The 27,213-nt window shown below is 54.6% G+C and overlaps 1 protein-coding gene across 4 annotated transcripts in view; it reads left to right on the top strand.

Moving 5' to 3' along the window:
* Positions 1-3,634: 3,634 nt before the first annotated feature.
* Positions 3,635-27,213, top strand: part of PHF21B (PHD finger protein 21B) — an 88,575-nt gene continuing 64,996 nt past the window's right edge. For 2 of the 4 annotated variants that reach the window (XM_081822623.1, XM_081822621.1), the window contains exons 1-2: positions 3,635-4,156; positions 5,053-5,118. In XM_081822623.1, the coding sequence (XP_081678749.1) occupies positions 4,103-4,156; positions 5,053-5,118 (120 nt within the window). In that variant the 5' untranslated portion in view covers positions 3,635-4,102. Of the gene's footprint in view, positions 4,157-4,445; positions 4,868-5,052; positions 5,119-27,213 lie in introns of those variants that run through there. The other 2 variants (XM_081822622.1, XM_081822624.1) reach the window with 2 other exon arrangements.

Genomic DNA, 27,213 nt, shown 5'->3' with positions numbered 1-27,213 from the left:
TGAGATCACAGATATGGAGAATGCTTCATGAATGGTAAAACCCAGAACAAATGCTGTTCTTACCCTTTCAAGGCACTGCTCAAATGACTTCTTGACAGCCCCTTTCTGACCACCCTTCCCAGAATTAACCCTTCCCTCCCCCACTCCCCCATTCCCCTCATTCTGTGCTACTTTTAATGCAGGGCCCCTGGGATTATCATTTATGTCTGTGTTTTCTCTCTTGGAGCCTCACCACACCATAGTCCCCCCAAGAGCCAGGGATCCATCTAATCGGATGTCTATCACATAGCGCCTGGTGTAGGGCCCTGTACAATGTGGGTGCATATTAAATGCTTATTGAGCTGCTTTTGAGGTCCTCTTTCAAGATTCACCTTGGCTTTTTATAGGAACCTTTCATGCAGGGGAGAAACTGAAGACCAGTTCTTTAGTCTGAGAATTATCACCAACATTTTCTGTTTTTTCCAGTGTACTAAGGGCTTTCTTAGATGCGATCTCATTAATCCTCACCAGAACCCTGTAGCTCTCCCCCTTCTTAGCGGGGGGTCCTTTGAAAACAGAGGCAAAACAAACCTTAAAGTCTATTTTTGGGGTGCAATCCTAGGGCAGCAAGATGAGGGGAAAGCGAGGGAAAGAAGGAAAGCAATGTCAAGGTGATGGATTCTTGCAAAGCCTGCCGCTTCACACAAAGTGGATCCAACCCAGAGCATCCAACCAGCCAAGGAAGGGAGCGATATTGATTTGCTGGCTCCTTCCTGAATCCTGTTTCTGGTTGCTTTAAGTTCATTTGATGAGGTACTAGCCAACTCCCCTGGACTTCCAAGTTTGTGTTACTCCGTCCTTTGTCGGTCATCATGGGGGCCAGATCCACGTCCAAGGTGCAAAGCTTCACTCCGAAACCAGCAGGGGAGGCGGGGAGCAGCCAGGCCCCCACGGTTCACAGGGTTGGACGAGGTGCCAGAGCTGCCCCACCCCCGCTGTGGCAGCCGTGTGCGGGAGACCATGCTGCAGGCTGGCCCGCACCTCTGACTGGTTAAGCCAGCGATGGACTGTGACTGGGGCTCCCCACAGAGCAAGTAGCCAAGGTCTGAGGCTGCGAGGACCTGAGTGGATCTGGGGGTACCTATGGTTGGTTGGATAATTCCCATTCCCCTTTGACATCTGAAGAAACGGAGGTTAGGAGATGTGGAGTGACTTGCCCAAGGTCATGAGGCTGTTAAGGGGTGGGCCCAGTCTCAAACTCAGGTATTCAAGCTCTAATCCAGGCCCCCTGTCCACTTGATCACAATGCAGGTGAAGAGAAATAATGGATTCTGGGATGGGTTGTAGACACTGCTCTCTCCTATGGCCATTATTTTGGCCCACCTTTCCAGAAACGGATTGTATTTCTCTTAGCATCCATCCATCCATTTATCCCCCCACCCCTCACTCACCTGCTCCTCTATTAAGCACCTACTTTGTTCCAGGCATACGGGACCATCCATCAACATACTGATGCTGGGCTCTGCTCCCAGACCAGACTCAGAGTTGGCTCGGGCGCCCATGGGGAAGAAAACAATCACCTTTATTATGGTACAGAATGCGCCCCATGCTAAAGAGCTCTGCATGCTGGGTCTCCCGGGGGAGGAGTGAAGAATTCATGTGTAGAAACTAAAGGAAGTTTCCCAGAAAAGGGGGTATTTGAGGTGAACACGGGAAGATGAAGAGGATTTTTAAAAAGGTAGGTTGTGAGGGAAAAGACACTCCACACGGAGGGCACAGCATGGGCAAAGGGAGGGCGGCCGGGAGAGCAGGACGGAGTCAGAGAACAGTGTCTCCGCAGTGACAACACCAGACTCTGCAAGTTTGCTCGTGAGAACTTCAGCTTCAGCTCCCTCACTGTCAGAGAGTGCCCCAGCCCTGGGCCTTTGTTGCTTGCTCAGGAATTAGGTAGCTACAAAAACAACAGAGGGCCAAGCAGAAGATCATCACTGTGCCCTGAATTAATTAACAGAAACTTGCAGACAGCACTTCGAAGTCTCCACAGCAGAAAGCAGTCTCCTCCAGCCGGCATTTCGAGCGTGAGAGGGTCACAGATGACCTGAGAGTCCTCTCTGTTGATTTAATGACATACCTGGCCAACGAGATTATTATGAATTTTTACCAAAAAGCCAGGGACATTTACAGAGATGACAGTAGGAAGGCTCTCACACACCAGCTCTCCCTGGCTCTCGGACCACTGTTCCCCGCAGGGCGGTCCACTTTACCAGGCTGCTGTCCAGGCCAGCGAAAGCACTGAGGAGGGAGGATGCCATCCTGAGTTGGGCTGAACCCAGAGTGGAAGGAGCCAGAGCCTCTTCAGGATGCCCAGTGTCAGCCCTTTTGTTTTGCATTCGGTGAACCATGCTTGTCCCTGGTTGGTGCTAGACCAAATGGATCATGACCACTTAGAACATGTGTTAGTTTTGCGTGGGATAACAAAGCTCACAAATTAACCAGGGATCCGTTACTGAGTTTTTTCTAAAGGCTGGTACTGGGGTCAGAGATGAGAGGCCCCTGGTATCTGGGTGCCCAAGGGACAAACACGTAAGTCACTTGTGGCAAAAGCCCAAACGGAGGCCAGAGCCACACTGGGGTCCTGACCTGAAAAAACATTCCAACAACTTCTGACAAGTGCCGTGTGGCGGGTGGGCATATGCCGGAGCGGGGCATCTGTGGATCGTGTGCGCCTGCGTTGTATCTTGTGCTGTGCAGGAATATGAAGTTATACTGATTTATTGGTTTAAACGTTTCCTTTGAAAGACGACTGCACCGTCCCCCACCCCCCGCCCCCAGCGTCTTCCAAACATACCAGGATGCTATGGAGAGGGCACAAAGCACTTGGCCGATAATTGATGAGGATGGTAACTCCACCATGGTAATTTCGACTCGGAGACATTAACCTCGCTGTGGGCTGGGAGTTTTGGAATACGACCTCGGCAAGCTGTACTTATAACTGTTTTATGTCACATTGACCGGGCGTGTTTACGATTTTTAACAACAGCCTTAAAAAGTCCAGTGACATCTGTTGAGAGTTTAATTGTGAGTGTAAAAAAAAAAAAAAGATTATTAAAGGAAGAGTCAAGAGATCAATTTTCATACTGTTTAAACAACACGGTGGCCATCAGACGGTGGGGGAATCTGGCGACAGGACTAACGCAATCTCCCAAGAAGCCGCGCTGGTGTGCAGGGCGGCGGGAGGGCATGGCAGACAATGTAAATAAAGTAGGAGAGGGAGGCTGCCCGAGGCAGGGAAGAGGGAGTAGAGGAAGAGAGGGAGCACCGAGAGCCAGAACAGAAAAGAAACGAAAAAAAATGGACATTTTTTTTCCTCCCACCGGAAAGTCTCTCCAACCCCGGCCTTGGGCAGCACGGCCCGTTTTCCTCGCGTCTGGCTGGGCGCGGGGGCGGAGAGGTGGAGGGGCGTCCGGCCGGAACGGCCCCGGGGCCGGCAGCCCCAAGCCGCGGACCGGCGAGTTTGCGCCCCTCCGCACCGCCACTTTTGTTCTCGGGTCGGGGTACCGGGCCGCGGCGGGGCTGCAGTGCGCACGCGCGGGCGGGGCGGGGGCGGGGCGGGCGGCGGGCTCCGGCACCGCCCCCCGCCGCCCCGGCCCGCTCCATCCGGGCACTGCCGAATTAGCATCGCGCCGAGGCACAACTTTGCCGAGGCCCAACGAGATCCAGGCGCGCGCCGGAGGAAATATAGTCCCTGCCGGCCGGCGGCTCGCGCGGGCGGCGGTGGCGCCGGGGCGGACGCGCGCGGGGCTGCGCGGGGCTGCGCGGGGCTCCCGGCGCCTGGGGGCCATGCGCCGGCCAGCGCGGGCGGCCCGGGGACCCGGCGCAACTTGCCGGGCAGCCTGAGGAGTTGGAGCGGCCGCGGGCTCGGCGCCGCGGCGCCCAGCCGCCTTTCTTCCCCCTCGCCAGACCCCCCTCCCTCCCTCCCGTTCGGCCTTGGGGGAGGGGGCTCCTGTGCCCCCTCCCTCCCCGGAGGCCCGGCCCGCCCCGCCCGCTCCCGCCCCCGTGGAGTCGCGCAACTTCCCGGGAGCCGGGGCCAAAGTGAGCGCAAAGTGCTGCCCAAGTTGCCGGGATGGAGCTGCAGAGCCGGCCCGAGGCGCTCGCCGTGGAACTCGCGCGCCACCAGGTAGGCGACCCGGGGCCCCAGGCCAGGAGTGGGGGGGCTGGAGGGGGGCTTCAGGGACCCGAGCCCGGCGTCCTCTTCCTCGTCGTCGCAGGGTCTGCACGGCTGAAGGTGCCCGGAAAGGGCTCCTCCTCGAGCCTGCCCCGGGGCTGGGGGGAGTTTTTAGTGCCCGGCCCCCCGCCTCCCGGGCTCCTCCTCCTCCCTCCTCTCTTGCAGTCCTGCACAGTTTGGGGGGGTGGGGTCCGGAGCCCGCGGGACCTGAGCCCCGCATCTTCTCTTTCTCCACGCAGGGTCTGCAGGACTGAGGGGGCCCCTTCGTGAGCCTGCCCCGGGGTGTTTGTGTGAGAGTGTGGACCGACCCCCACCCGGCCCCCACCCCCGTGCAACCCCGCACAGTTTGCAAAAGTAGTTTTGGCGATTGTTGCTCGGGCTGGCAGCGGCGTGGCGGCCGGAGCCCGAGCGGAATTGCGGCGTGCGCGTGTGTGTGTTGGGGAGATTAGGACGCGACTTGAATATTTATGAGCTTTGCTCGACACGGACTCGCCGTGTTTACTTGGCTCTTTGTTCCTCCCCCCTCCCCCGGCACACAGTCACACTCACACTCACTCGCACACGCACCCCTGCCTGCAAACTTGCACGGCTCGGGGCGCGCCGCCGGGTGGCCGCGGCCCCCGCCCCGCCCCGCGAGCTGCCCCGATGAGGCGGCAGCCACAGGTAAGCGGCCCCGCGCGGCACTGCCCGGCCGCCGCGCGTGCGGGACGCAGCCCGGGGAACTTGGGGCGCGCTGCGGACAGCCCGGCCCGCGAGCTGCCGGGTGGGGGGCTGCGGCCCGCGGGGCCCCGGGCGCACTCGACCCCCCGGGGCGGCCGGCCTGAGCCCGCTCCTCCGTGTTTCCGCAGAACGGCGACCTCAAGAAGCAGCTCCACGAAAGGCAGCCGCGGATCGCCGCGCTCAACGACAAACAAGTAAGCGAGCTGGAGCCTGCGCCCCCCAACTCCGCCCGCGGTGGGGAGGAGGGGTCGCCCGGCACTTTGGCAGCACCCTAAAAAGTGCCGGCCTCGGCGCCGCACGCTCAGACTCCCAAAGGAGTCTGCAGCCCTCAAAGTTACCCGGCCCCCCCTTTTTCTGGAAAGAAAGAGCCGGGTTCTTGGAGGCCGAGGGGGGAGAGCAAGGCTCCCGCAGTGGCCGAAAGAGAGAAGCTGCACTCAAAAGGCGGCGAGCAGCCCGGCGTCCATTTTGAGTTGGTGGACATGTTTTTGGAATGTGGCAATTTCTCCCGGCTTGGTGTCCCCCACTTCACGCCGGTGTGAGGGTAGGGGTGGCGGGGGGCGGTATTTCGGGCCTGGACACCAAACTCCTTGGAAGCGATTTCTGGATTCCATTGCAAATCTGATTTAAAGAATCGTTCCTCTGGGCTCCCCCCTCCCCTCCACTTCTCCAGCATCACTTTTTATTCTCGGAACCTGACGCCAGCTCCCGGGGAACAAAAGAAAGGCGCCCCCAGGACCCCCCAGTTCTGCCCCAACTTTGGTCTCTGGCCTGCAGGCGTGGATTGGGACACCCGACGAGCGCCTCGCGGTGGGGGGCACGGCCGCCGACCCCCCTCCCGGCCCCTCCGGGGAGGAAAAGTTGTCCATTGTGACTTAGTTACGCTGAGCTCAGCGCTCGGGGTTTCAGCACCACGAACAGATGCCGCCGCCAGAGCGCGGCCGGCCGCGCGCCCCCGCCCCCTCCCTCCCCGCCGCTCGCGCCCCTCCCCCTCCGCTCCTCCCCCTGCGCGCCCCGCTCCCCGCACACGCGCTCCCGCCCCTTCCCCGCGCCGCCCGGAGCCGAGAACTTTGAGCGGCGCAGCCAATGGCGCTCCCGGGGCTCCGAGGCTGGCGGGGGCGGGGGCGCCGGCGCCCCTCCCCGCGGCCCCTCCCCTCCGCGGGCCCGCCCCCGCCCCGCCGCGCCCCCTGGCCATCGATCGCGCTTCCTTCGGAATGCCGGCCGCCGCCGCCAGCACCAAACTTGGACAGCACCGCCACCGCCCCCGCCCCCGCCCCCGCTGCGGCCGCCGCGGTGGCCCCCTCCGTCCTCCCCCAACTCCTGGCCGCGGATCCGATGCCCCCTCCCCGGAGGGGTTTTCGGTGGAGGGGGAGACAGGGACGAGATCGGCGGGGGTGGCGGCGACCGCGGAGCGGGAGAACTCGGAGGCCGGGTGTAAATTTCGAGTCTTTAAAGTTGAAAAGTGGTGGGAGGGGGCGTGCGGAAGAGGAGGGGGCCGGGGACTGCGGAAAGAAAGATGGCTGTCCCCGCGGGTCCGCGCCTGGTCGGGGGCGCCCGGCTGGACGGGAGGGTTGCGACGAATGCATTAACCCCTTTCTGTCGGTGCCGCGGCCCCCCCCCCCCCCGGCCGCGCGCGCCCGCCCGCCCGCCCGGCCCGCGCCCCCGTCCAGGCGTGGAAGCTTCCATTCCCGCCGGAGGGGGGTCCGGCGCGCGGCCCCGGCGAAGTCGGGGAGTTCGCGGGGGGAGGGGACCCAGGCCCGGCATTACCATTTTGATTGCTTTGATGCCATTTTTGGAGGGGGAGGGGTTGGAAGACCTTTCGCTGAGCACAAAGATGTTTAATCGCTGTGTAGAATCAAATCAGATACTTTATTATTATTATTTTTTTTTTTAGAAAAAAAACCGCATCACCAAATCCGGTACAGTGTGATAGCGAGGGATGCTAAGCCCTTTTTCACTGGGTAGAACGACAAGTTGTTGACTCTTATGCTCTGAGTGGAAGATTTAAGAGAGAGAGGGAGGGAGGGAGAGGGAGAGAATCCAGTAATCCACAGCATTTATTGCAACAATGTCTTTATGTGTGCTTCTACATGGCAATAGTTTTACTATTTGGAGTGGCTTTTCTGGGCTTGGGTTTGATCATTTCTTCTGTGTTGTAGCAACTGTTTCAAGGCTGTTTAAAATTTTATGATGATAGTAAATGAGTAGCTATTTATTATCTGTCATGCCGGAATTTCGATGAGGCTGAGAGAAACATTTGAAATTGTGTTTGGAGGCTCCAGTGCAGCTTCGGGGAAGGAGCTTTCCTACTCCAGGCTGTCTTTGCCTTTAAATTTGAACTCGGGGAAGGAGAGATGCTTGCGAATGGAATGTACCTCCATCTTTTTGTGTGTGTTGAGTGTGTGTTCAGAAAGAAAGGAAACAAGGAAAACTTTTGTTCTCTGGCCTTTTAAAAATGTTTCTCTTTTAAATGACTAAATATAACATATGGTAAGCAGCCAGCCTTGGGCCTGGCCATCGGAACTTGTGTTTGGAACTGTCTGTTGTTTTTCCTTTTCCCTTTGTGGCATTTTATATAACAAGGGCTCATAAAAGAGGGAGGGGAGGGGGCCGAGGCCGTGGAGCAGCATGCTAATAAAGCTGCCTTGTCTCTCCCGAGCTCTGCGGTGAAATCTTTCAGAGGTCACCTATGAAATGAGTTGGGTAGACTTAACATTTACTCGTCTCTCCCTCCTTGGGAGAGTTTGGTGGTGATTGGCAGCTCGGCTGGGGAAAGGTCCATGAACAGGCTCTTTGGAGGTGATTCTGGGCTGCACCCAGGGTCTGGAAGAGGAGCAGCGGGGGCTCTGCTTGGTCACCTCGGAGTCTGCCCTGGAGTAGCAGAAATGTGGGAGCAGGTATGAAAAGGCCAGTATTTTAGAGTTTGTTTTTGTCTCAACATAAAATTAAAGGTAGTGCTCATTTATCGATTTGCTTGGGAAGAAATTCATACCATTTACACTTCCAGAGATGTGTTTTTGTGCTGCTCCTGCTTGGAATGCGGGATGTAAAGGTTAAGTTTCAATTAAAAGTGCATACTTGGATGGTGAACTAGATAGTAAAGCAAACGGATGACCCCATTATCCGCATCTGTTAGAAATACAATAGCAGCTGAGTAATATCTTTTGGTGCCCAGCCATCACTTTCCCATTCACACCCTTGACACTGGAATTTTTTCAGTGATTTCTAGAAACATGGACAAGTGTTTAAAGATGTTTATCAAGGACTCGCAGAAGTAAATAGGTTGGTTGCCGGTCAGAAGTAGAGAGATACAAATCCTGTATAACTCTCCAGTGTCTCCCACCATTGGTGGACTAGGGGATAAACAGGAAACCAGCTTCCATAGGACCTCACTGTTTGAAAACGGAGTTCATATTTTTTCCTTTAAAAAAAAAGAAAAAGGAGGTGTGGGGAGTTGGTCAGAGCTGAGTTTTGGCCAGGCTGCATTCCCAGGTGTGGCTGCGCCTGGCTGCCAGGTTTTGAATTCCAGTGGAGGACGGACCCCTCGTCTTTAACGACATGTGATGTGTGAAGACTCCATTAGTTGCTCCAATGGTTTTACGCCATGAATTTGCAGCACATGCAGAGAGGCAGTAACATTTTTATCTAAATTGTCAAGCAACAAGCACTTCCGTGTAAATAACAGACCCATCATGAATACTGTGTTTTTTTGTTTGTTTGTTTGTTTGTTTTCCTTCCCTCTTTGGAGTTCTCAGCACGACATTTAAGTGTCACATGTAGTGGGCATTTCCAGACCTGAACTTCATGAAGTTCAGCTTCACCACAGAGGGAGAAGAGCCTTCTGTGTTAACTGCAGCCCGGGCTGGTGTGGCCTTGTGAGAGAGAGACCCCCCAGAGGTGAACTTGGGGCCTCTTGTGCCGCTCGATCCATCGATTTGATGGACTCTGGATTCCGAGGGGCTGTCCTTAAGTGCAGCCATAAAAATATGTCTTCTTGAAAGGTTTTATGTATGTGGCATGCACCCGGGCGCTGAATCATGTCTTCACTGTGATTCACTAGCTGTGGTGGACACCAGAGGGACTTTGCCTTGGCAGTATCCACCAAACGAAATTGCAGGCTGGGTTTTATTCCGAAAGCTCCCGATTGTTTGCAGTCCTTTGGTAAAAGGACATGCCATTTTCCAAGCTTTCCTTCAAGGCTGTCCCTATCCAGGAGGGTAAATTTTCATCTTCCTGACTTTGAGTGGAAGTTGTCATGCTTCTGATAGCATCATTATGTGCTAAAGAGAAAAGTGTCCCAAAGTTCCACGTTCCATCCCCTGCAGGGAAGAGTATGGACTAGGACAGCAACCCCCAGCCCTGGCTTGCCCACCACCACCCTTACCCCCCAACAGCCCATGTCCCTCCCACACTCACCTGAACCCTGTTCCTGGAGTCCCTCTTCCTCTACCCGCCCCCCCCCACCACTCTGGCCCCTCCTCCATCACCTCTTAGTTGGAAGATTGCAGTAGCCTCCTCACTGCATCCCCTGTAAAAACAAACAAACAAACAAAAAACAAACAAAAAACCCCCACCACCAACAAAACCCAGAACAGCTTTATTGAAGTACAGTTCACCTATCCTATCAGTCATCCGTTTAAAATGCACAATTAAATGGGTTTTTTGTGTATATTCACAGAGATTTGCAACTGTCACCACCATCAATTTTAGAACATTTTCATCCCTCAAAAAGAAACCCCCTGGCTCTCACTCGCTGCCCACCCCCGCCCAGCCCTAAGCAACCACTGATCTGCCTTCTGTCTCTAGAGAGTTGCCTATTTTGGCTTTCCTGTGAATGGAATCACACGATGTGCTCTGTTTATGACCAGCTTCTTTCACTGAGCATAATGTTTTCAAGGCTCATCCCAGTGGTAGCAGGTGGTGGCCCTTCATTCCTTTTTGTGTCTGAATAATATTCCATTGTACAGGTAGACCACAGTTTGCTTGGCTGTTCACCAGTTGACGGGCATTTGGGTTGTTTCCTTCTCTTGGCCACACGAATAACATACTGTATCTCCTCTTGCCCCTTCTGGTATGTTCTGCTTGCCCTGCTTGGTCTCCGCTTCAGGGCACTCTCTGCTTGGTTCTGCTTGGTCTCCGCTCAGGGCACTCTCCATCTCCCTCCTGCACATGGCAGCGCTGTCTCTATGGTTGCTTCCAGCAGCTTCTCTGGCACCTTGAGCATTTCCTTGCCTCTAGAGAGTGCTGGCTATTGTCTCTCTGGGATCTTTTCCTGTCTGCTTTGTGCTAGACTGTAAGCTCCGTGAAGGGCGGTGGCTCCATCTACTTTACCTCTGCCCCTATATTCTCAAGGCAGTGCTTTTTAGGGACTGAATGCACATTTGTTGAGCGAGTGGATGACCTTGTCACAAGATGGGCATGAGGATTAGCAGTGATTTACCAAATGGTCCTCACCAAATCCCTAGCCTATAGTAGGCACGCAATAAGTGGCAGGTTCTCATATGTTCGAAATGAGCAGACATAGAAATGAGTAAGACCCACAATTCTCTGCCCTTGGAAACCTCACCAAAGAGTAAGGCATAGATAACCATGTTTCCAGAAAAGTGCTGGGAAAATCACACTGTGGGAACACCAGCGTTGTTCCTGGCCTGGAGACTGAGGATAGCTTCCTGGAGGGGGTTGGGGGAGGGGTCCTCGAGGACACCTGGGGTTGTGGACGGGAGAAACTGGTGGCCAAGCCCGCTAAGGGACGATGGCCTGAAGAAACCTGCAGGTGCTGTGAGCTTTCTGGCAGTAAGACCATGGGAGAGAGCAGAAGAGGGACATCAGAGAAGGCGAGCTGGGGCCAGAGCAAGGAACGCATCACTCGCCTGGATGGAAGGCCTGGATTTTACACCGTAGGCTTGGAAAGTGCTCACAGATCAAGAAGGGGCAGGAATGGTGCTGGGAGCAGGTGGGAAGGGAGGAGAGAAAAGGAGCCCTGAACTCCCTCCCTGCTTGGCCCAGCCAGGCCATATGAGCTCTTTAGATGTTTGTCCCCTGCATAGGGAGGCTCTCGTATGGACGATGGGACCTGTGCATGACATGGGGGAGGAGGCTGGGAGGCTGCTGGCCCCGTAGCCCTGGGTGACCAGAACTAACAGGCTGTGAGGACAGGGGCACCACTTGGTGATCCTCTTCCTCCTACCTTCACCAGAGCTTAGAGCTGAGGGGTGGAGCTTCTAGACACCTAGTTAGCAACTCTGGTCAGTTGGTTTAAAAAAATGTAAGTGTGTGTATGTACATATACATATATACGTATTTATCAGTTATGTCTGTATTACTGCTTTTATTTTGACTATAAAGTATATGATAAATGAAATAAGTAACAAATGTGTCAGTATGTACCAATAAATATATATATGAAGTGCGTGTAATACGTACATAATATAAGTCAGTTAATAACTTTTCAGGATTACGTACTGAAAATGAGAGGATTTGTTTTTGAACTAAGAAAATAATTACCATTCTCCTGAAGAAAAATCTTAACTAAGGAAGATGGTGATCAATGTTCTTTTTTTTTTTTTTAAAGATTTTATTTATTTATTTGACAGAGAGAGACACAGCGAGAGAGGGAACACAAGCAGGGGGAGTGGGAGAGGGCGAAGCAGGCTTCCCGCGGAGCAGGGAGCCCGATGCGGGGCTCGATCCCAGGACCCTGGGATCATGACCTGAGCCGAAGGCAGATGCTTAACCACTGAGCCACCCAGGCGCCCCCAATGTTCTTTTTATTATTTCTCTTAACAATGAGGAGATAAAGAAGAATTCTGCTTTCAAAAAAAAGTTTTTATTGTAAAAGCAACACATGCTTGCTCGGAAAAAGGTTCATAGTACGAATCTGAAGGTGCGAAAACACAAGCCCCCTTCTTTCCACCCCGTCCTTGCTTGGGGATGAGAGCAGGGCATGTTCTGTGCACACACAAACACCTGTAACACAGATAAACACGCGCAGTGCAGGCACCAAGCATACCATGTCTCAGCTTGCTTTTTACACTTGACATCCTGTTGTGCACATCTGTCTTGGGAAGAACTTGGTTGAATTCCACAAGCATTGAATGAGCATCCACCGAGTACTGGGCATATGGACGTGATGGCGGGTGGTGTGGTATTAGCAACAGTGACGTCTCATTTTGTAAGGCTTTTTACACTTACAAAATGCTTTCACCGGTCTCTGCAAACATTTTCACATATAGCTGGGGAGACAGGTGTATCCACCGTTTCCTATCCCTTGAAGCTCAGTGAGGCGTCTGCATGAGCTGTTCAACCACCGGGCTCACTTGGGCAGCAGGTGGGAGGGTGTGCTCTGATGGGGTGCTTGGGGGATCGCTCCAAGGAGGTGACGCTTCCACCTGTAGAGAAGCAGAGAGACAAGTTGCATAGAGACGCATGCCTCGGCTGTCTGCAGCACCATACTCTTCGACGGGTCTGTCTGTTCCATCACCTCTTTGATGCTGTCTTTTTATTTGATTGTCAGGATAATCCCATGACTTGGGGGCAGGCCGGGCAGGGGAATCTTTCCTGCTGGACAGATCGGAGAAGGGCAGCTTCCCAAGGTCAAACAGCTTGGGACCGCTGAGACGGTGTCTTCTGTTGTAGAGTCAAACGTGATGTAGCCACAAGAGCAGAGACCCTAAAGTCACACACCGCAGTTCAGATCCCAGCTCCCCACATCTGGCTGGGTAGCCTTGGACAAGTCATTTTGCTGCCTTGAGCTTCCTCTCCGTAAAGTGGGTGTAGTAACAGGACCTATCTCAACCAGGAAGCGAAGGGGTAGATTGAAGGGAGTTGTGGTCCCTGCATCCGTGACCACAGAAGACACCTGCTGAGCCCCGCCCTGTGCCTGGGGTGCCACCATCTTTGCATTGCTGCTCAGGACTCTTCCCCACGTCCTTTTCCAAGTGAGGGTGTCCTGTTGCCCCGTGGCTCGTGATAGAACCTTCTTCTCCAGCTAGTCCAGGGTTCGCTTTGATATTTAGCCTCTTAAAACAGCTGCTGACGGAGCTGTGCAATTGATTTCAATTAGCTTTGAATTTTTTCAAGGAGATCACTCTGATAATAACTTTGGTAATCCCACGATGCCTCATTAGAGCTGCTGGCTATGACGATTAGCCCTGTGATTTAGCAAGTTTTTCCTCCGATACCTTTGTCTGTCCGGGAAGCAAGTCATGGGTGTGCTGCCGTTTTCACATCACTTGGATGAGCCCATACGAAACACGCCGCTGCCTGGTTGCCCACCGGAGCTGGCCGCTGGGTCCGAGCAAGCGCCTGCCTTCTCCAGCCACATGGGCTCTTGCCGCCGAGCAGCATTTTGGCATGGTGACTCGCGGGGGACTCAAGGAGGCCCTTAGCCCAGACACGGGGGGACTTCAGGGGAAGAGGCAGGTTTCCGGAGGAGGGTGCAGCATGGCTACGCTGTTTGGAATGTACATTGTTTAAGGAACTAGGACTCTGGATTTGATTTCTCTACCAGAAGAGGGCCGCCAAGAAGGTTTTTAACTTCTGTCTCCGAGAGGCATGTAACAAAGAGGTTCAGCACAGGCTTTATAACTGGACAGAGAGGAGTTGTAGACCCAGCGCCATCCTCCTGTGTCTGTCCCACATTCAGTGGCTGTAAAATGGGAATCAGAGCCCCTTGCAAATCAGGTAGCAGAGAGTGGCATGAGGTAAGTGCTCAAGAAATGACATGAGAGAGGCGCTCAGAGGGTTCTACAGGACGATGCATTAAGCCCCGGGTCCTCAGCAGCTGGGACCTGGTGGTCATCTTCAGATTCTCCATCCTCAGTCCCAGCTTCCTTGTTTGAGGCTAGCCTGAGCCAAGCCCCTCCTCGGCCTCTCTTGGACCAACCCATTCACTGTTCACATAACCCTTTGGAGAAAGCCTACTCCTAATTTCTATTTTATTGAGGACAGGCTGAAGCCCAGAAAGATCGAGGGGCTTGTTGACATGACACAAGCAGTGAGTGGAGGGGCTGTAATCCAGTTCCAGGCCTCATGGTCCTCGCCCCTCTGCTGGAGTGTGGAGGGGGGGGCAAGGGGGTGGGGATGATAGCACTTCATGCCACGAGTTAGAAAAGGGTCCAGGACATGCATTAAGATAAAAGTTAAGTGGAATTAGCATGTCAGAGACAAGGCCTGGTGAATTCGAGGTAGCTGGTCCGTGATGATGAGTGGGACCTTTACTCTGGAGTACAAGGTCATAGAACTTTGGTGGAGACCTTGGGTCTGCATCCAGTCTCTGCATGGGGCACCAGGGTGGGGAGTGGGCGGCAGGCTGGGTGCCGGGAGGGGTCTCTGCAGCATGGAAGCTGAGGTTCGGACTGGCCCCAGAGCACACTCTCCTCCCCATCCTCGGGTGAAGAGCCCCTGGGTCCGCGCCCTCCCCCTCTGCTTTGGTGGCCCTCCCTTGGCCCCCTCTGGCTCTGCTACTGGGATTCTTCTTGTTTTTAGTGTTATTTCACACTGCAGTGTGGAGGCATCTTCTCATTTTGAAATGGCCTCTGTTTTCCAAAGGAACAAACATGCTTCCTTAAGATTTTTTTTTTTTTTTATTGGTGGTTACTTATTGTTCTGTGGTAGCAGTTTCCAGAGCGTGGTGAGAAACTGCTGATCCAGCTCCGTTCTGGTTTCAGCCTCCGCCTGCCGACAGCGGGCATCCCGTGCGGTCTCAGCTGGGCCGCACTTTACTTTTTTTTTTCTTTTTGCTTGGCATCTGTGTCAGTCGTTTTAAAACAGCAGAAAGAAGTGCTTCCTTGGGGGATATTCGGGGTTGTTTTTTTGTCCAAGGCTGAGTGGCTCCTCAGCCTCCAAGTACTTAAAACAGGAGGGGCAGGTGGCTGGATCTTTATCTCAAAGTGGAGATAATGCTGTTTCCCAGGCCAGGTTGTCCTGAGGATTAGTGAGGGTGTGCGGACCAAGTGCCTGGCGTAATTCCCAGCATGCAGCAGGGCAGTGGGGTTAGAGGGAGCGGTTCGCAGAATCACTTTATCAGCCATAGTGGGCGACGCAGAAAGCAGGCAGCACCCAAAGAGGTTACTGCCCTGGAGAAGTAGATGGCTTTCAGTCGGGACAGAAACCCCTGGGTTGCTGTTGTGTCCACGGATTGGTGTGGCCCCCGCTGGGACTGAGTCATGAATTTGGGATTTGGTGGAAATTGAGGGTGGGTGTCCCCCCAGACTTGGCATGACGGCTCAAAGCACAAGATGGGAGAGCCACGGGAGGGGGAGCGTTGTGGGGCGCCTCTGCCAAGCCCCATGTCACCCGTGGGAAACTGAGGCCCTGCGTGGGGGATGGGGATGGCACCCAGGAACCAGAATGGAGCCCTGGGGGACACCAGTCTTCCTGATCACACACCACAGTTGTGCGAGAATTGCCTGTCGTTTTTGTTCAAATAGTTACATTTCATTCATCGGAGGGTGTTTTTGGGAAGCATCCTGGTGGGGGTTCGCTGTGTGATGTGCTGTGGTCTTGCACAGGATGTCCTCTATGACAACAGGACCGCCAAGAATGGACCCCAGGGCAACACCCAGGGGGGGCGGTTTTCAGAGCCATCCTTAGACTCTAAGAGCAGTTGACCCCCTGATTGGCACAAATAGGGGACTGGCAACGTTGGCAGGACCCAGCACATTCTGGAATTGCCCATTTTATGAGACTCACTGAACCAGATTGCAGCTCTCTAGGTGCAGGTAAGTTTCAAAAGGCTGCTTCAGAAAGAGTCCCTGCAGGGGTGTTTGTGACCCAGCTTGCCTGCGTGCACTCCTGCCTTCAGAGACTGACTGTGGGCTTGCGTGGGGAGAGTCACCCTCCTAAACGGAAAAGGTGCTAAGAGATTGTAATATGAGGGGAGCAGTCATCTTTATGGGAAATCATGACTGCCTTTTCATCTCTTGCGTGGAAGCAGCAAAAAGTTACTTGAAACACCTGTTGGGAGAGGTCCATTGGGGTCTCCCTGGGGGGTGCCAGCAGGCTGCCCCTGGGTGATACTGTAATCCATCTGGGGAGAAGTTTTTTGCCCCACAAAAGAGAAAAAGGCAGGGATGGGGCAGGGGAGAGAGAGAAAGAGAGGGAGATGTGTTTCTCTTTGATGTCATTCAGGCGGAAAGCCAATCTGTACATGTAAATGAACTTGAAAATGCAATTAAAAATATATACATATTAGAGACTGTGATCCAGAATTTAACGTGAGATGCAGGTTACAAAGTGACAAGCAGCATTTCCTACAATCAGTGATACCAACTCTTCTCTGTGATTAATGCGTCTCGTCTCAGTGGTAATAAACGCACCACAGATAAATGCCAGAATTATTTCTTAAACTACCGTTTGACAGCCCCACTGAATGCAGAGTTTTCTTTGCCCACGTCGCCAGCCTCCTCCCAGCTGCCACCGCCAAGGGGGCACGTGCTCAAGAAGGCCCCTCCAGGGGCTCGTCCTGGCTTGACAGAGGTGACACGACAGTTGCGGGCATCATCGTGGGCAGAGATCAGAGAGGTCCTGAACGCGGCCACGGTTGCGTCACAGGGAGGTTGCGAGGAGCCACCTATGGCCTGCATCTAAAGCAGGAGCCGGGACCTGGGGGACCTGGGGTGTTAAGTGTAGGGAGGGGGCTGGAAGGGAACAGGGTGACAGCGCTCTCTGTGACGTAAGCCCTTCCTTGAGAAGGCAGTTGTGGAGCGAAGGCCTGTGGAGGCTGGAGGAGTGAGCCTCGTGGCTCTCTGCAGGAAGAGTGTTCCATCCAGAGGTAACAGCCTGTGCAAAGGCCCTGAGGCGGGGCGCGCCTGGCATTTCCAGCGGAGGCCAGTGTGGCTGGGAGAGAGTGACACGTGAATGTGAGGGAGGTCGGGGAGCTGATGGGACGGGGCGGGGGGGCTGTCCTCTCCAGCACGACTGACCCCTGCCCTTAAATCGTCAACTGGCTATAATGTATAAGAGGGAGCAGCCCTTCCATGGCGCAGAATTTTGAATAGAGGCTGGAAGCTACCGGATGGGCAATTTTAACTTCCAAGTCTGGAGAAGTTCCCTGATGAGCTGTCCCAGGATAGAACTGGTTGTTCTGAATCCTTTGTCCACCAAACCAGCATCTAATCAGCCAAGGGGAAACAGCAACCAACGGCAATTGGATGGGAGACCAGGCTGGTTCTCCGTACGCTGAGATCCTGTTCAGAAATGCTAAGGCTCATCAAGGATTCTGTAACTGCCTAATTACAATCTGAGATGTGCTCACTTATGCAGAATTGCAAACTTTGACCCCGTGGGCCAGTGCGTGGTCCTGCTGAGGGCCGGGCCCTCTGGAGAGACCATGCCCTGCAGTGGGGTGGGGGCAACATGGCCTGGCACCACCCGTCACCCCGTGGCCTGGGCCCCATGCAGCCTTCTCCTTTGATACTTCAGGAGAAACCAGAAAGTGCTGCATCTGTGAGATCTTGTGAGGTGTGGATTTGGGTAGTGCATGCATTAAGGCCTTTTCTAAATGCTGCTGGCCCAGGGGGACACCGCTGAAGCCAGATCCAAGCTGTGTCCTTCGCGGTGCGTCCTCTGATCGCCTTTCCAAGTTCCCTCCCCGAGCCCCACTTCCTTCCTCTTCATCATCCAGGCCTAGCTGAGGTGGGCTGGTGTCCCTCCTCCGGGCCAGTGCCCCTGCACAGCTCCGTCGCACTGGGTCGTGATCTAGTAACGTCCTGCCCCTATCTCCCCCAGTCAGCGTCTCGCGTGGCGTCCACGGACTGAGCACTCAGCTTCTATAACCTTCAGGTGCTAAGACACGAGCGTCTGAGAGTGAGCCCTGAGAGTCGGTGGTTCTGGGCTCTAGAGACAACCCCCTCCCCGCAGCCCCTGTCAGGGGAAAGCGGTCGATTGCCCGGCTGGAGGGCCGTTGAGGTTCTTCGGGAACATTCAGCTCTCATTTAGGTAAGTAAGTGGAACTCAAAGATATTTCTGTAAATAAAACGGGCCTGCAGCCGCCCCGGCCGAAGTCGGCGCCTTGTTGAAGTTATTTTATTAACAAGTTCTGCTGAGTGGGCTCGAATGGGGACCGCCACTCTCATATTGTCGATCTAATTATAAACACGAGGGACAGGACCAAATAAGTAGCCTTTAAAGGGAGAAGAGTCTGGCAGCTTGGCTTAAAGTGTCTTTTAATGAACTTCTTTGGTACTTGTATCTTAGCAACACATTTTATTACATCCTGATGCAGCTGGACGCGTGCACGGTAACTTGTCCCCTCCCCCGCTGCCCCCGCGCCGGGCGCTCTTTGGCAACGGCGGGAAGAATGTACCAACCCGCTTTCCCAAGGCTCTGTGTGCGTCTCTCCTGCTTTGTTTGGTTGATGAAGAAGGCAAACATGGCACTGGGAGTGGGGACCTTGCAGGCTGGCTGGAGCTGGCATGGAGGGGACCCTGGCCCGGGCCTGGAAGGTGGGCGGCCCTCCCGCAGCTAGGCTGCCTGCGAGTCCAGATGCTGGTGCTGCGGGCTGTTCGTGGATGTGCTGATTCTCTCCTGGGCGCTCCCCGGGTTTGGGTATTTTTATCTGGATTTCTTTCCTGTAATGACTAATTTGGATGTGGTGGAAGTGGGGACGTTTGCAAATCTTTCATGGTAATCAGCAGCCTGTAAGCGGGGATGGAGGAGTGTTCTAGATGAAGTGGACATGGTGGGGAGGGCGCTGCAGGAGCGGAAGGAGGACTGGGACACTGGGCCTGGCTCCGCTGCTCGGAAGCCTAGGGAGCTCAGCCGGTTACTGACCTTCTCCGAGCTTAACTTTGTTGGCGGCTGCATGAGTGTCTTGGGGCAGATGACCACAAGCGGGGGGCTCACAACGACATAAATTCACTGTCTCCCAGTCCGGACTGAGCAGTCTGAAATCAAGGTGTGGGCAGGGCTGTGCTCCCTCCTGAGGCTCGAGAGGAGGATCCCTCCTGCCTCTTCCAGCTCCTGGGGGCTCCTGGTGCTCCTGGGTTTGTGACTGCCTCCCTCCAGTCTCTGCCTCTGGCTTCATGTGGCCATCATCCCTGTGTCTCTGTCCTCTCCTCTTCCCATAAGGATCCCAGTTGTTGGATTTAGGGCCTGCCCTAACCCAGTGTGACCTCAGCTTAACTGATCACATCTGCAGACATCCTAGTTCCACATAAGGTCACACTCTGACATTTTGGGTGGACATGAATTTGGGGGTGACTATGCAACCCAGTGTACCTGCCAGTTGAAGGTAATCACACTGAGGGTTGGGGGATCAGAATCGATGGTGGCCCCTTGATGTTAGCCCAATGCCAGGAATGCCTTGGGTCCCCACTGTGTTTTTGCCTTTCCCAACCTTTCCTTACAGTTGGGAGCTGAGAGAGGGGCTGCCGAAACGGTGCTCCATCATGAGCAAGAGGGTGGCCGTATTTTCTCAATGTGTTACCCAGCAGTTGGTGTGAATATTGGACATCAGGACCATCCCCAGAAAACCTTTATTATAGCTGGTGGTCACCAGAAGTGGAGAGTTTGACATGAAAACCAGCCAGGCGATGGTTTCGCCCTGATGGGTTCTCATTCACTAGTAGGGAGAGGTGCTCTAGAACACAGTGGTTGGTGAGCAGGGACGCGCCCCTGCTGGGCGACATGGAAGCTCCCACTTGTCTTGCAGGAAGGCGGAGGGCGCTGGCTGGAGTCCGAGGCTCTCCTCCTCCGGGCTCCTACCTCCCAGGAGCTTTAGGGAATTCGTTCCAGGCACATGTCTCCACGGGCCTCAACTTTCGCATCTGTGAAATGGCTGTGAGGAAGGACGCTGCCTCCAAGGCCCGTGGTGGGGATGAAATTCACTATGCAGAGCCCATCTGTAAACTGCAGATTGCCACGTGTTGGTTTGGGTTTGCTGTCCCGTGGCTGTGGTCGGCTCTCCTGGATGACTGGGAGGCCACATCCTCTCTGGTCTGCTCGAGAACTGTCGTCACAGGCTGGAGGGTGGAGCCATATTGCCCTGTGACAGGCCCCCTGCTACCCGGACTGCTTCCAACGACCTCGACTCCTGCTCTCGCTCCCATCTGCCAGGCGAGGAAACCGAGGCTCGGAGGGGCACAGTTACTCATCCACGGGCTTAGCTCTGGAGCTGCACGTGAACTCAGTTGTTCCCCGGGTGCGAACTCAAGCACCTGCACGTCTGTGTGTCATGCTGCCCGCCAGCCGTCCCAGGGGCTGGGGACACTGCACGTGTGTGTGGCATTTGGGGTTCACATGGGTCTCCCCTGTACCTGATGCCCTGCGCTCCTCGGCATCTCAGGGAGTGGCGGGTGGAAGGGGGTTCCCGTGGGACTGAGTGAGGAACTGGAGTCCCTGCTGTGTTCCCAGGGCCCTGCTGGGTCAGGCTTTGATCTTTCTGCGTCATTCTCTGCATCTGTAAAGTGGGGGTGAGAGGTCACTGTGCACTTCGCAGGGTCATTGCAAGAGCAAAATGGAAACACGAGGGGAAATCGGGAGACTCGGAGGGCTGCGCGTGGGGCTGCTGGGGCCACGTGGGTGGGCTGGAGTGTCCACTGTCTTCCCATCCCCACCACCATCACTTATTTTGCGCCTACTGGATGCCAGCCGTCTTCCACGCCGTAGTGCCGTGTCACTCCTTGGAACAAAGCTGTGATCCCTGTTTACGGGAACAGGAAGTGACGCAGGAGCCCTTCAGTAGGGGGTGTGGTGAGCGGCCCAGAGCCAGGCTCGGACGGAGCTGGGGGAGAACCCTGGAACCCTCCCACGCCTCCCCATGCGGAGGCTTCGTTCCTCGTGTGCGGGTTACACTTGACAGCGATCCCTGTGCCTTCCGAGGCTTCTGGGGCTCAGCGGGGGATGCAGTCAGTCATCACCCTTGCTCTGCTGCTGCCCATGGTGGAGCAGGACTGGAAGGCGTGGCTGGTGGGAAAGGCCATGGGGTGGCCATCTCCCCGGCTCCCGAGCGCCAGCTGGGGGGCTCAGGTCTGTCGGCCCCTAAGACCACGCCGAAGGGCTCCCTCCCGGGGTCAGTCCCCCTGGCCAGAGCTCGGCAGGGAGTCCTGTCATGCTCCAGCTCTTGCCGCCTGAAGGCACAAAGTAGCGAAGAAAGAGGCCGCCATGGACCACTGTTCTGCTCCTTTTATTTCGCCCCCTGTTATTACCGTACACTGCGTCGGAAGATTCCGCAGGGCTGCCGTGTGTCAGCGGCTAGTTGGTAGGTAAACAGAATCCGGAATTGTCCCCTCACAAAGCGGGTCCGGAAGGGGCTGCAATGGAAAGTTTCATGCTGCAATGGAAAGACCCACTGTGTTCCCACACGGTTCCGGCTGCCCCGAGCGGCATGGGCTGTGCCCCGGGGACGCTTGGAGCCTGTGAGGCTCTGTTGGTCAGGCCCCAGGTCTCTGCTCTTGCTCAGCACTTTCCTTTTGGGGCCTCCAGCCCTTGGGCTGTGTCCCGTGTTGCTCTTGCCCCCGTTCCATTGGCCAAAGCATGCCACGTGACCCCCTTGCCAGTGGAGAGGCCCTGAGGGTACAGGACAGGGGGCAGGGGTGTCGTCCCAGCCAGTTGGGCAGCTGGCTGCCAGACAGGCTTCTGCTCCCATGGCCCCTCTGCACACCACTTCCCTGTGAGCTGCGGGGCCTAGGATAAGAGGCAGGGGAGGGGCTGGAAGAGGGCGGCCTCTGGAGCCCACAGACCTGGGTCCATGTCTTGCCCCTATGGAAGCCTTCCCCAGCTTGCTCCCTGTGCCCGTGCATACGTGTGCTCTCCCAGCTCCCAAATCCAGCTCGTGCGTCGGGCCAGGTGTAACCCGTGTGTCCTTCAGGCAGTGGCTCCGTGACACCCCACTGCCCTGGGCCCTGTTTTGTGTGGGCGGCTCTGGGATTACTTGGGGGGGGGTTGCTGCGGGAGGCAGGGCGGCGCATGGCGGACAGGCTGGCCTGGCCGGCAGGGGACACAGCTCTCTGCAGTTTGTAAAGGAATCCTCTTGCAACCCAGGGGCTGCGCGCATTTTAAGGTCTTTTTTAATTAAGTTTTTCCTCTGGGGCCTACAGTAAACATCTGCCGTTCCGTCGGTATTCATCTGTACCCTCGCGTGCTCTGGCCGGGGCGCGTGACCGGCCCGTGGAGGAGGAGGTGGCTGGGGTTGGTGTCACGGTCATCGTCCCTAAAAGTCTTCTTCTCCCCCATAGGTGCTTTTATGACCTTTGACACCCCTCCCCCCCCCCCCAGTCCATCCCTCCCAGTTTGCTGGGTCCCGGCCACGTGGCAGAGGGCGGCTTGTGGCTGTAAACAAGACACAGCCTCCGAGGGGGAGGCAGAGAGACAGCGAGAGGACGCTCCGTCAGCGTCTGCGTCCGCTTGTCACAGGCGCTGTGCTTCAGCCTCCCGCTGACCATGGCAGCTCCAGGGACGGAGCGCTCAGTTCTCTTTGGGAAGCATCACGATGTGACTCTCCCCATTTTGCAGATGAGGAAATTAAGGGCTAGAGAGGTAAGTGACCTGCCTGAGGCCCATGGTGAGTGAGGGGCAGCGCCAGGATTCCAGAAGCATCCACTTGACCCCAGCAGGCACTCGTATCCCCATTTTACAGATGAAGAAACTGAGCCCCGAGAGGTCAGGGACTTTCCCCAGTCACCCACCTTCTAGATGGTGGTGCTCAGATTGGCACCCAGGTCTCCCCTTTCTCTGGGCTGTGTGGCTCCCAGAGACCTGGGGGTAGAAGGACATGGCATGCAGCCCCAGATTCGAGATCACTTGGCTGGTGGGCACTCTCGCTGCCCTGTCCCCACTAGGTGCACCAAGTCCCCCAGTGGCTGAGCCAAAATGCACTTGTAGAGGGCTGACCCCTCGCATGACAACCCCTGGCTCAGTATTCGTCATGCATATGCTGTTGGAGGAAGAAAGGAGGGATTTGACAGGGAGGGTTTGGTTTTTGGTTCAGATCTGGGGCCCCCTGAATCGGTTCCAGTGCCTCCTGATCCCATTCTTCCATCCCTCCATCCACCCCTGGGGGAGACCTTTGTGACCCGTGGACCAATTGACGATGCGGTGCTGGGGGTGGCGCTCCATGGAATTATGAGCTAACTGCCCTCCAGGAGCTCCACGTCACCCCAACAACAGCTGTGGAGCAGCCTGGGGTGTGGTGTGGTGGCCAGAGACGGCAGCCGTCGGTGCTCTGGGTGATCGGAGGATGGGGACACTTCTGGCTCTGGACCCTGACTCTGAACAACTCTCCATGGGTTCAACCCTCAGATCCCATCTCTGACCTCTGTAAGTCTTGTGACCTTGAGCAAGGTATTGGCCATCCTGAAGCCTCCATTTACAGCCCATAACAGAGCTCCAGAGCTCACATGGGTGCGAGTCCTCGGAGGGGCTGCTCTGCACGGAGCAGGGCTGGGGCTGGACTGCCCTCTGCCCCTGCCGCAGGGCCGCTGGCCAGTGGGGGCCACCTGGGACTCCAGGGAACACGGTGTGGAGACCAATGACTTGAGGAAGAAGATTCAGAAATTCTTTGATGACAAGCCTCTCGTTGTCTGACCTCAGATCACGTCTTCAGCCTCATCTCCCCACACGGAGCTGTTGACCATGTCTCAGACACACAAAATACCTGTGGATTGCCCTTTTCTCTGTAGCAAGATCCTGCTCATCCCCCAAGGTCAAGATCATCTCCCCACCCTCAAGGGAGGCACCTCTGGATTCATTTGGATCAGATCACGGGGGTGGTACTGATGGTCACCGTGGTGGTGGGGGGGGGTTGGTGGTGAGGATGGTGATGGCCATGCTGATACCGGGGATGGTGAGGATGGTGATACAGGGTCCCTGGGGATGGTGAGGATGCTGAGGATGACATCAGGGATGATGGAGCCACTACCGCGAGGGTGGGAGTGTTCTCCGAGCTACCTGACCTGTCATCACCATAAGCCCCAGTGGAGAAATCTTGTCCCCACCATACACTGCAGGAAACACTGCTGGCATCAGGGGCCAGTGCGGCCAGTCTTGGCTTTGCTCCTCTGGGGCCGATCAGACTCCTCAGTAAAACCAAGACCGTGAGGGGCGTTGTCTGTGTCTGACACGTTGGTGCACGACAGTGAAATTTTAATCAGTGCGTAGTGGATGCGCATGTGCCTTATAGACTGTAAATGGGATAGAAATGTTTTTGCTGTTACAGTGCGTCCCTACAGACAGCATGCTGTGTGTGTGTAAAGTGGAAACAAAAAGCTTTGGAAATAGTTCTGACATGACTGAAGTCAACAGCCAAGCAACAAAGTCCCTCATGCACCTTGTAGGCCCTCCCGGGAACCCCCCCCCCCCCAGAGTCAAGAACAAGATGACATAAAACATGAAATGTTACCAACATTATTTTTAAAGACTGTGAGGTTCAGATAGCATTTTCCGGGGCAAGTCTATTCTGTGGTTTTGCAGTTACTTTTGGGACACCTGGTGTCACTTAGTAGGTCTCCTTGTGAGCTGTCCCTCTTCTGACCAAGCCTGTGGTTCCGTTGGCTGCCAGTGGGTAATGCTGAGGCTCTGGAAGGAAGTCCCAAGAATAGAAAATTATATGTGATCTTTCTTGAAAGCTCCAACTTTTTAAAAAAAGATTTAGTTATTTATTTAAGTCTTCTCTACACCCAACGTGGGGCCAGAACCCACAACCCCGAGATCAAGAGTTGCACACTCCACCGACTGAGCTAGCCAGGCACCCCTTGAAAATGAAAACTTTAAATGAAAAAGAACAAGATAAGCAATCCTACCACCCTACAAATTTAATTGATGGATTATGGAGAGAGATTTAAATAAAAATAAGCATACATGTCATTCACTGACATAATTGCTACTTCTCATACTTAACATAGAGTTTTTTAACTCTCGGATGACCCTTTCCTCTCCACTACAGTGTTTTCATGCTTTGCAAAAACTCAGGCCCTGATTGGACCTTTGTTCGGGGTCACCTAGATCCTGGCCCCTTGACCGTCTGTCTGCATCTGAATCTCCTGGGAACTCCATCTGCCAGCAGGTGCTTGGTGCTCCTCCATACTTGCGGAACCAGAAGCTCCACCACTGAGCCCAGAAGTATGTGTGACATGCCCCCCTATGAGATTCTGGAGCCCCTGAAGTGTGAGAACCAGGCCTCTAAGTGAGGATAACCTTTCCTCTGGCCACCTGACAAATAGAAAGGTGTGGACAGCATGCTTCTTCAGTCCTTTTCCTCTTTTGTGATGATGGTGGTGATGCTGGTGGTGGTAATGGTGATGATGGTGATGATATAATAATGGTGATGGTGATGATGGTGATGGTGATGATGATGATGGTGGTGATGGTGATGATGGTGATGATGGTGATGGTGGTGATGATGATGATGGTGATGATGGTGATGATGATAATGAAGGTGATGGTGGTGGTTTCTGTAATAGCGGTGATGTGGTGGTGATGAAAATGATGAAGACGATGGTGGCGACTATTGTGATAATGTTGATGAGAGTGGTGATGGGGGGTGATGGGGATTTTTGTCAAGATGATAGTGCTGATGGGTGTCCTGCCTTGCTACCGTCAGGGAAAGGTTGAGGAGATTAGGGCATGGAAGTGGGGCCCAGCCCTGGGTCCTCAGAGTACTCACCTTGCACTCTTGAATAAGGTATGGAAACTTCCTGAACCTCAGTTTCCCTGCTTATAAAATGGAAGTAGCCATATCTTTATAAGCTATCGAAGCCTGTGCAACCGTTCATGGTTTTATTATAACTAGAGGATTGCACTCAATTTTATGTAAAGGGGTAGAGGAGGAAAGAGGACTGCCAGTGAGAATGGTTTGCGATGTTAGACTGTTTTCACTTTTATGTCATTGGTATTTAGACATTTCCACTTGCACCTTTCTTAGGATGGATTTTAAAACCTCTTTCCTTAAAAATTTATTTAAAAAACAAACACAGAAAGTGCAAAGGATCAGCAACACAGCTTCCATTACCTGCCCCTTGGCATGGTGTTGGGGAGAGGCTGGGGTCCCACATCACACGCCCCAGCTCTTGTAGCTTTGTCTTCGCTCCGGTCTCCCCGCAGGGCCCCTCTGCCACGTCGTGTGCGGCCGCCACAGGCTCTGCCCCAGTCGGGGAGCTGCCCACGCCAAGTGGCTTGGACGGCTGGACTTCCTGAGAGCCACCGGCCGAGGCTGAGAAGCTCTCTTTTCCCATTTTAGGTGCCTTTGCCTTTGCTCAATCCAAATCAGATTTTGTTTTATCTACTAGAGCTTCATTTCATAATTCTGCTGGCTTTGATCTCGTCATCAGTTTAGACATCTTCCCTTGCTGACTTTTCCTCTTAGCCCCAGGTGCCTCCTTCCTGACACGGGGCCTGATGCTCCTGTAATACATACTCAGCCCTAATGAGCTACTTAAAAAATAAGTATTGATTTCTAGATAAAAATCACAATTAATTTTAAATGCCCTCTGTAAACCTTGTTACAAATAATTGCCAGAAAACACAAAGTCTGAAATTAATTAAAATCGACAGCCTCATTTGATGCGAGATGTGCTTCTCATTTTTTAGTTATGTCTGTGAGCCTTGTGGATAGTGCTCAGGCAGAAGCAGTGGCCGCTAGATGCCAGGTGGGCGGGGGGATTTGCTGGAGGAGCAGCTCAGCTGCCTGTCCCCAGGTCTGGGTTCACCCAGTCCCAGCTGGCAGCCCTGCCTCCTCTTTATAGTAGTTGGCTGACTTTCCACACCTCCAGTTCCGCATCTGTGAAATGGGTTTACTAATGTTGGCCTCACAGATGGCTGGTGGAAGGTGACAGCGAGCACGTGCCTGCTCAGAGGCTGTGGTCAGTGCTTAGTCTCAGCCTTCTGTCCTCCCCACTTTCCCTGCCCCTGACCAGCCCTGGAAATTTTAACCCACGCATCAGTTGTTGGGGTCATATTGTTGGTTCGTTCACTCGCTTAACTTGCGCCGTGAGATAAACGGAAGCTGATGAAAACACATGGCTGGGGGGGCCAGCCAGGCAGAGATCCCCTCCTCTGGACAAAAACTCTGGTGCTGAGGGTGGGGAAGCAACTTGATCGAGGCCAGGCGTGAACCTTCCACGCTACCACACTGCTGGCCTGGGAGGCTGGCGGGGTCATCGGGAATTGGCCATGGCCAAGGCGGAAGGAGCCACCGGGGGCCCCAGCTCTGTGATTCCCTTGCCCACCCTGCCCCCAGAGTAACATAAGCCCCTTTCTCAGCAGCGGAGGGGATGTCTAGGGGTGAGTACAGCAGCATTGCTAGTAACAGGTGCATTTATGTTAGCTTGCATTCACAGTCAACCTTTTGTCGGTTT

The sequence above is a fragment of the Leptonychotes weddellii genome, chromosome 5 (genome assembly GCF_054177405.1).
Source record: "Leptonychotes weddellii isolate Sample4059 chromosome 5, ASM5417740v2, whole genome shotgun sequence".
NCBI lineage: Eukaryota > Metazoa > Chordata > Mammalia > Carnivora > Phocidae > Leptonychotes > Leptonychotes weddellii.
Note: the sequence above shows the minus strand (reverse complement) of the source record. Positions and strands in the feature narration are given on the sequence as shown.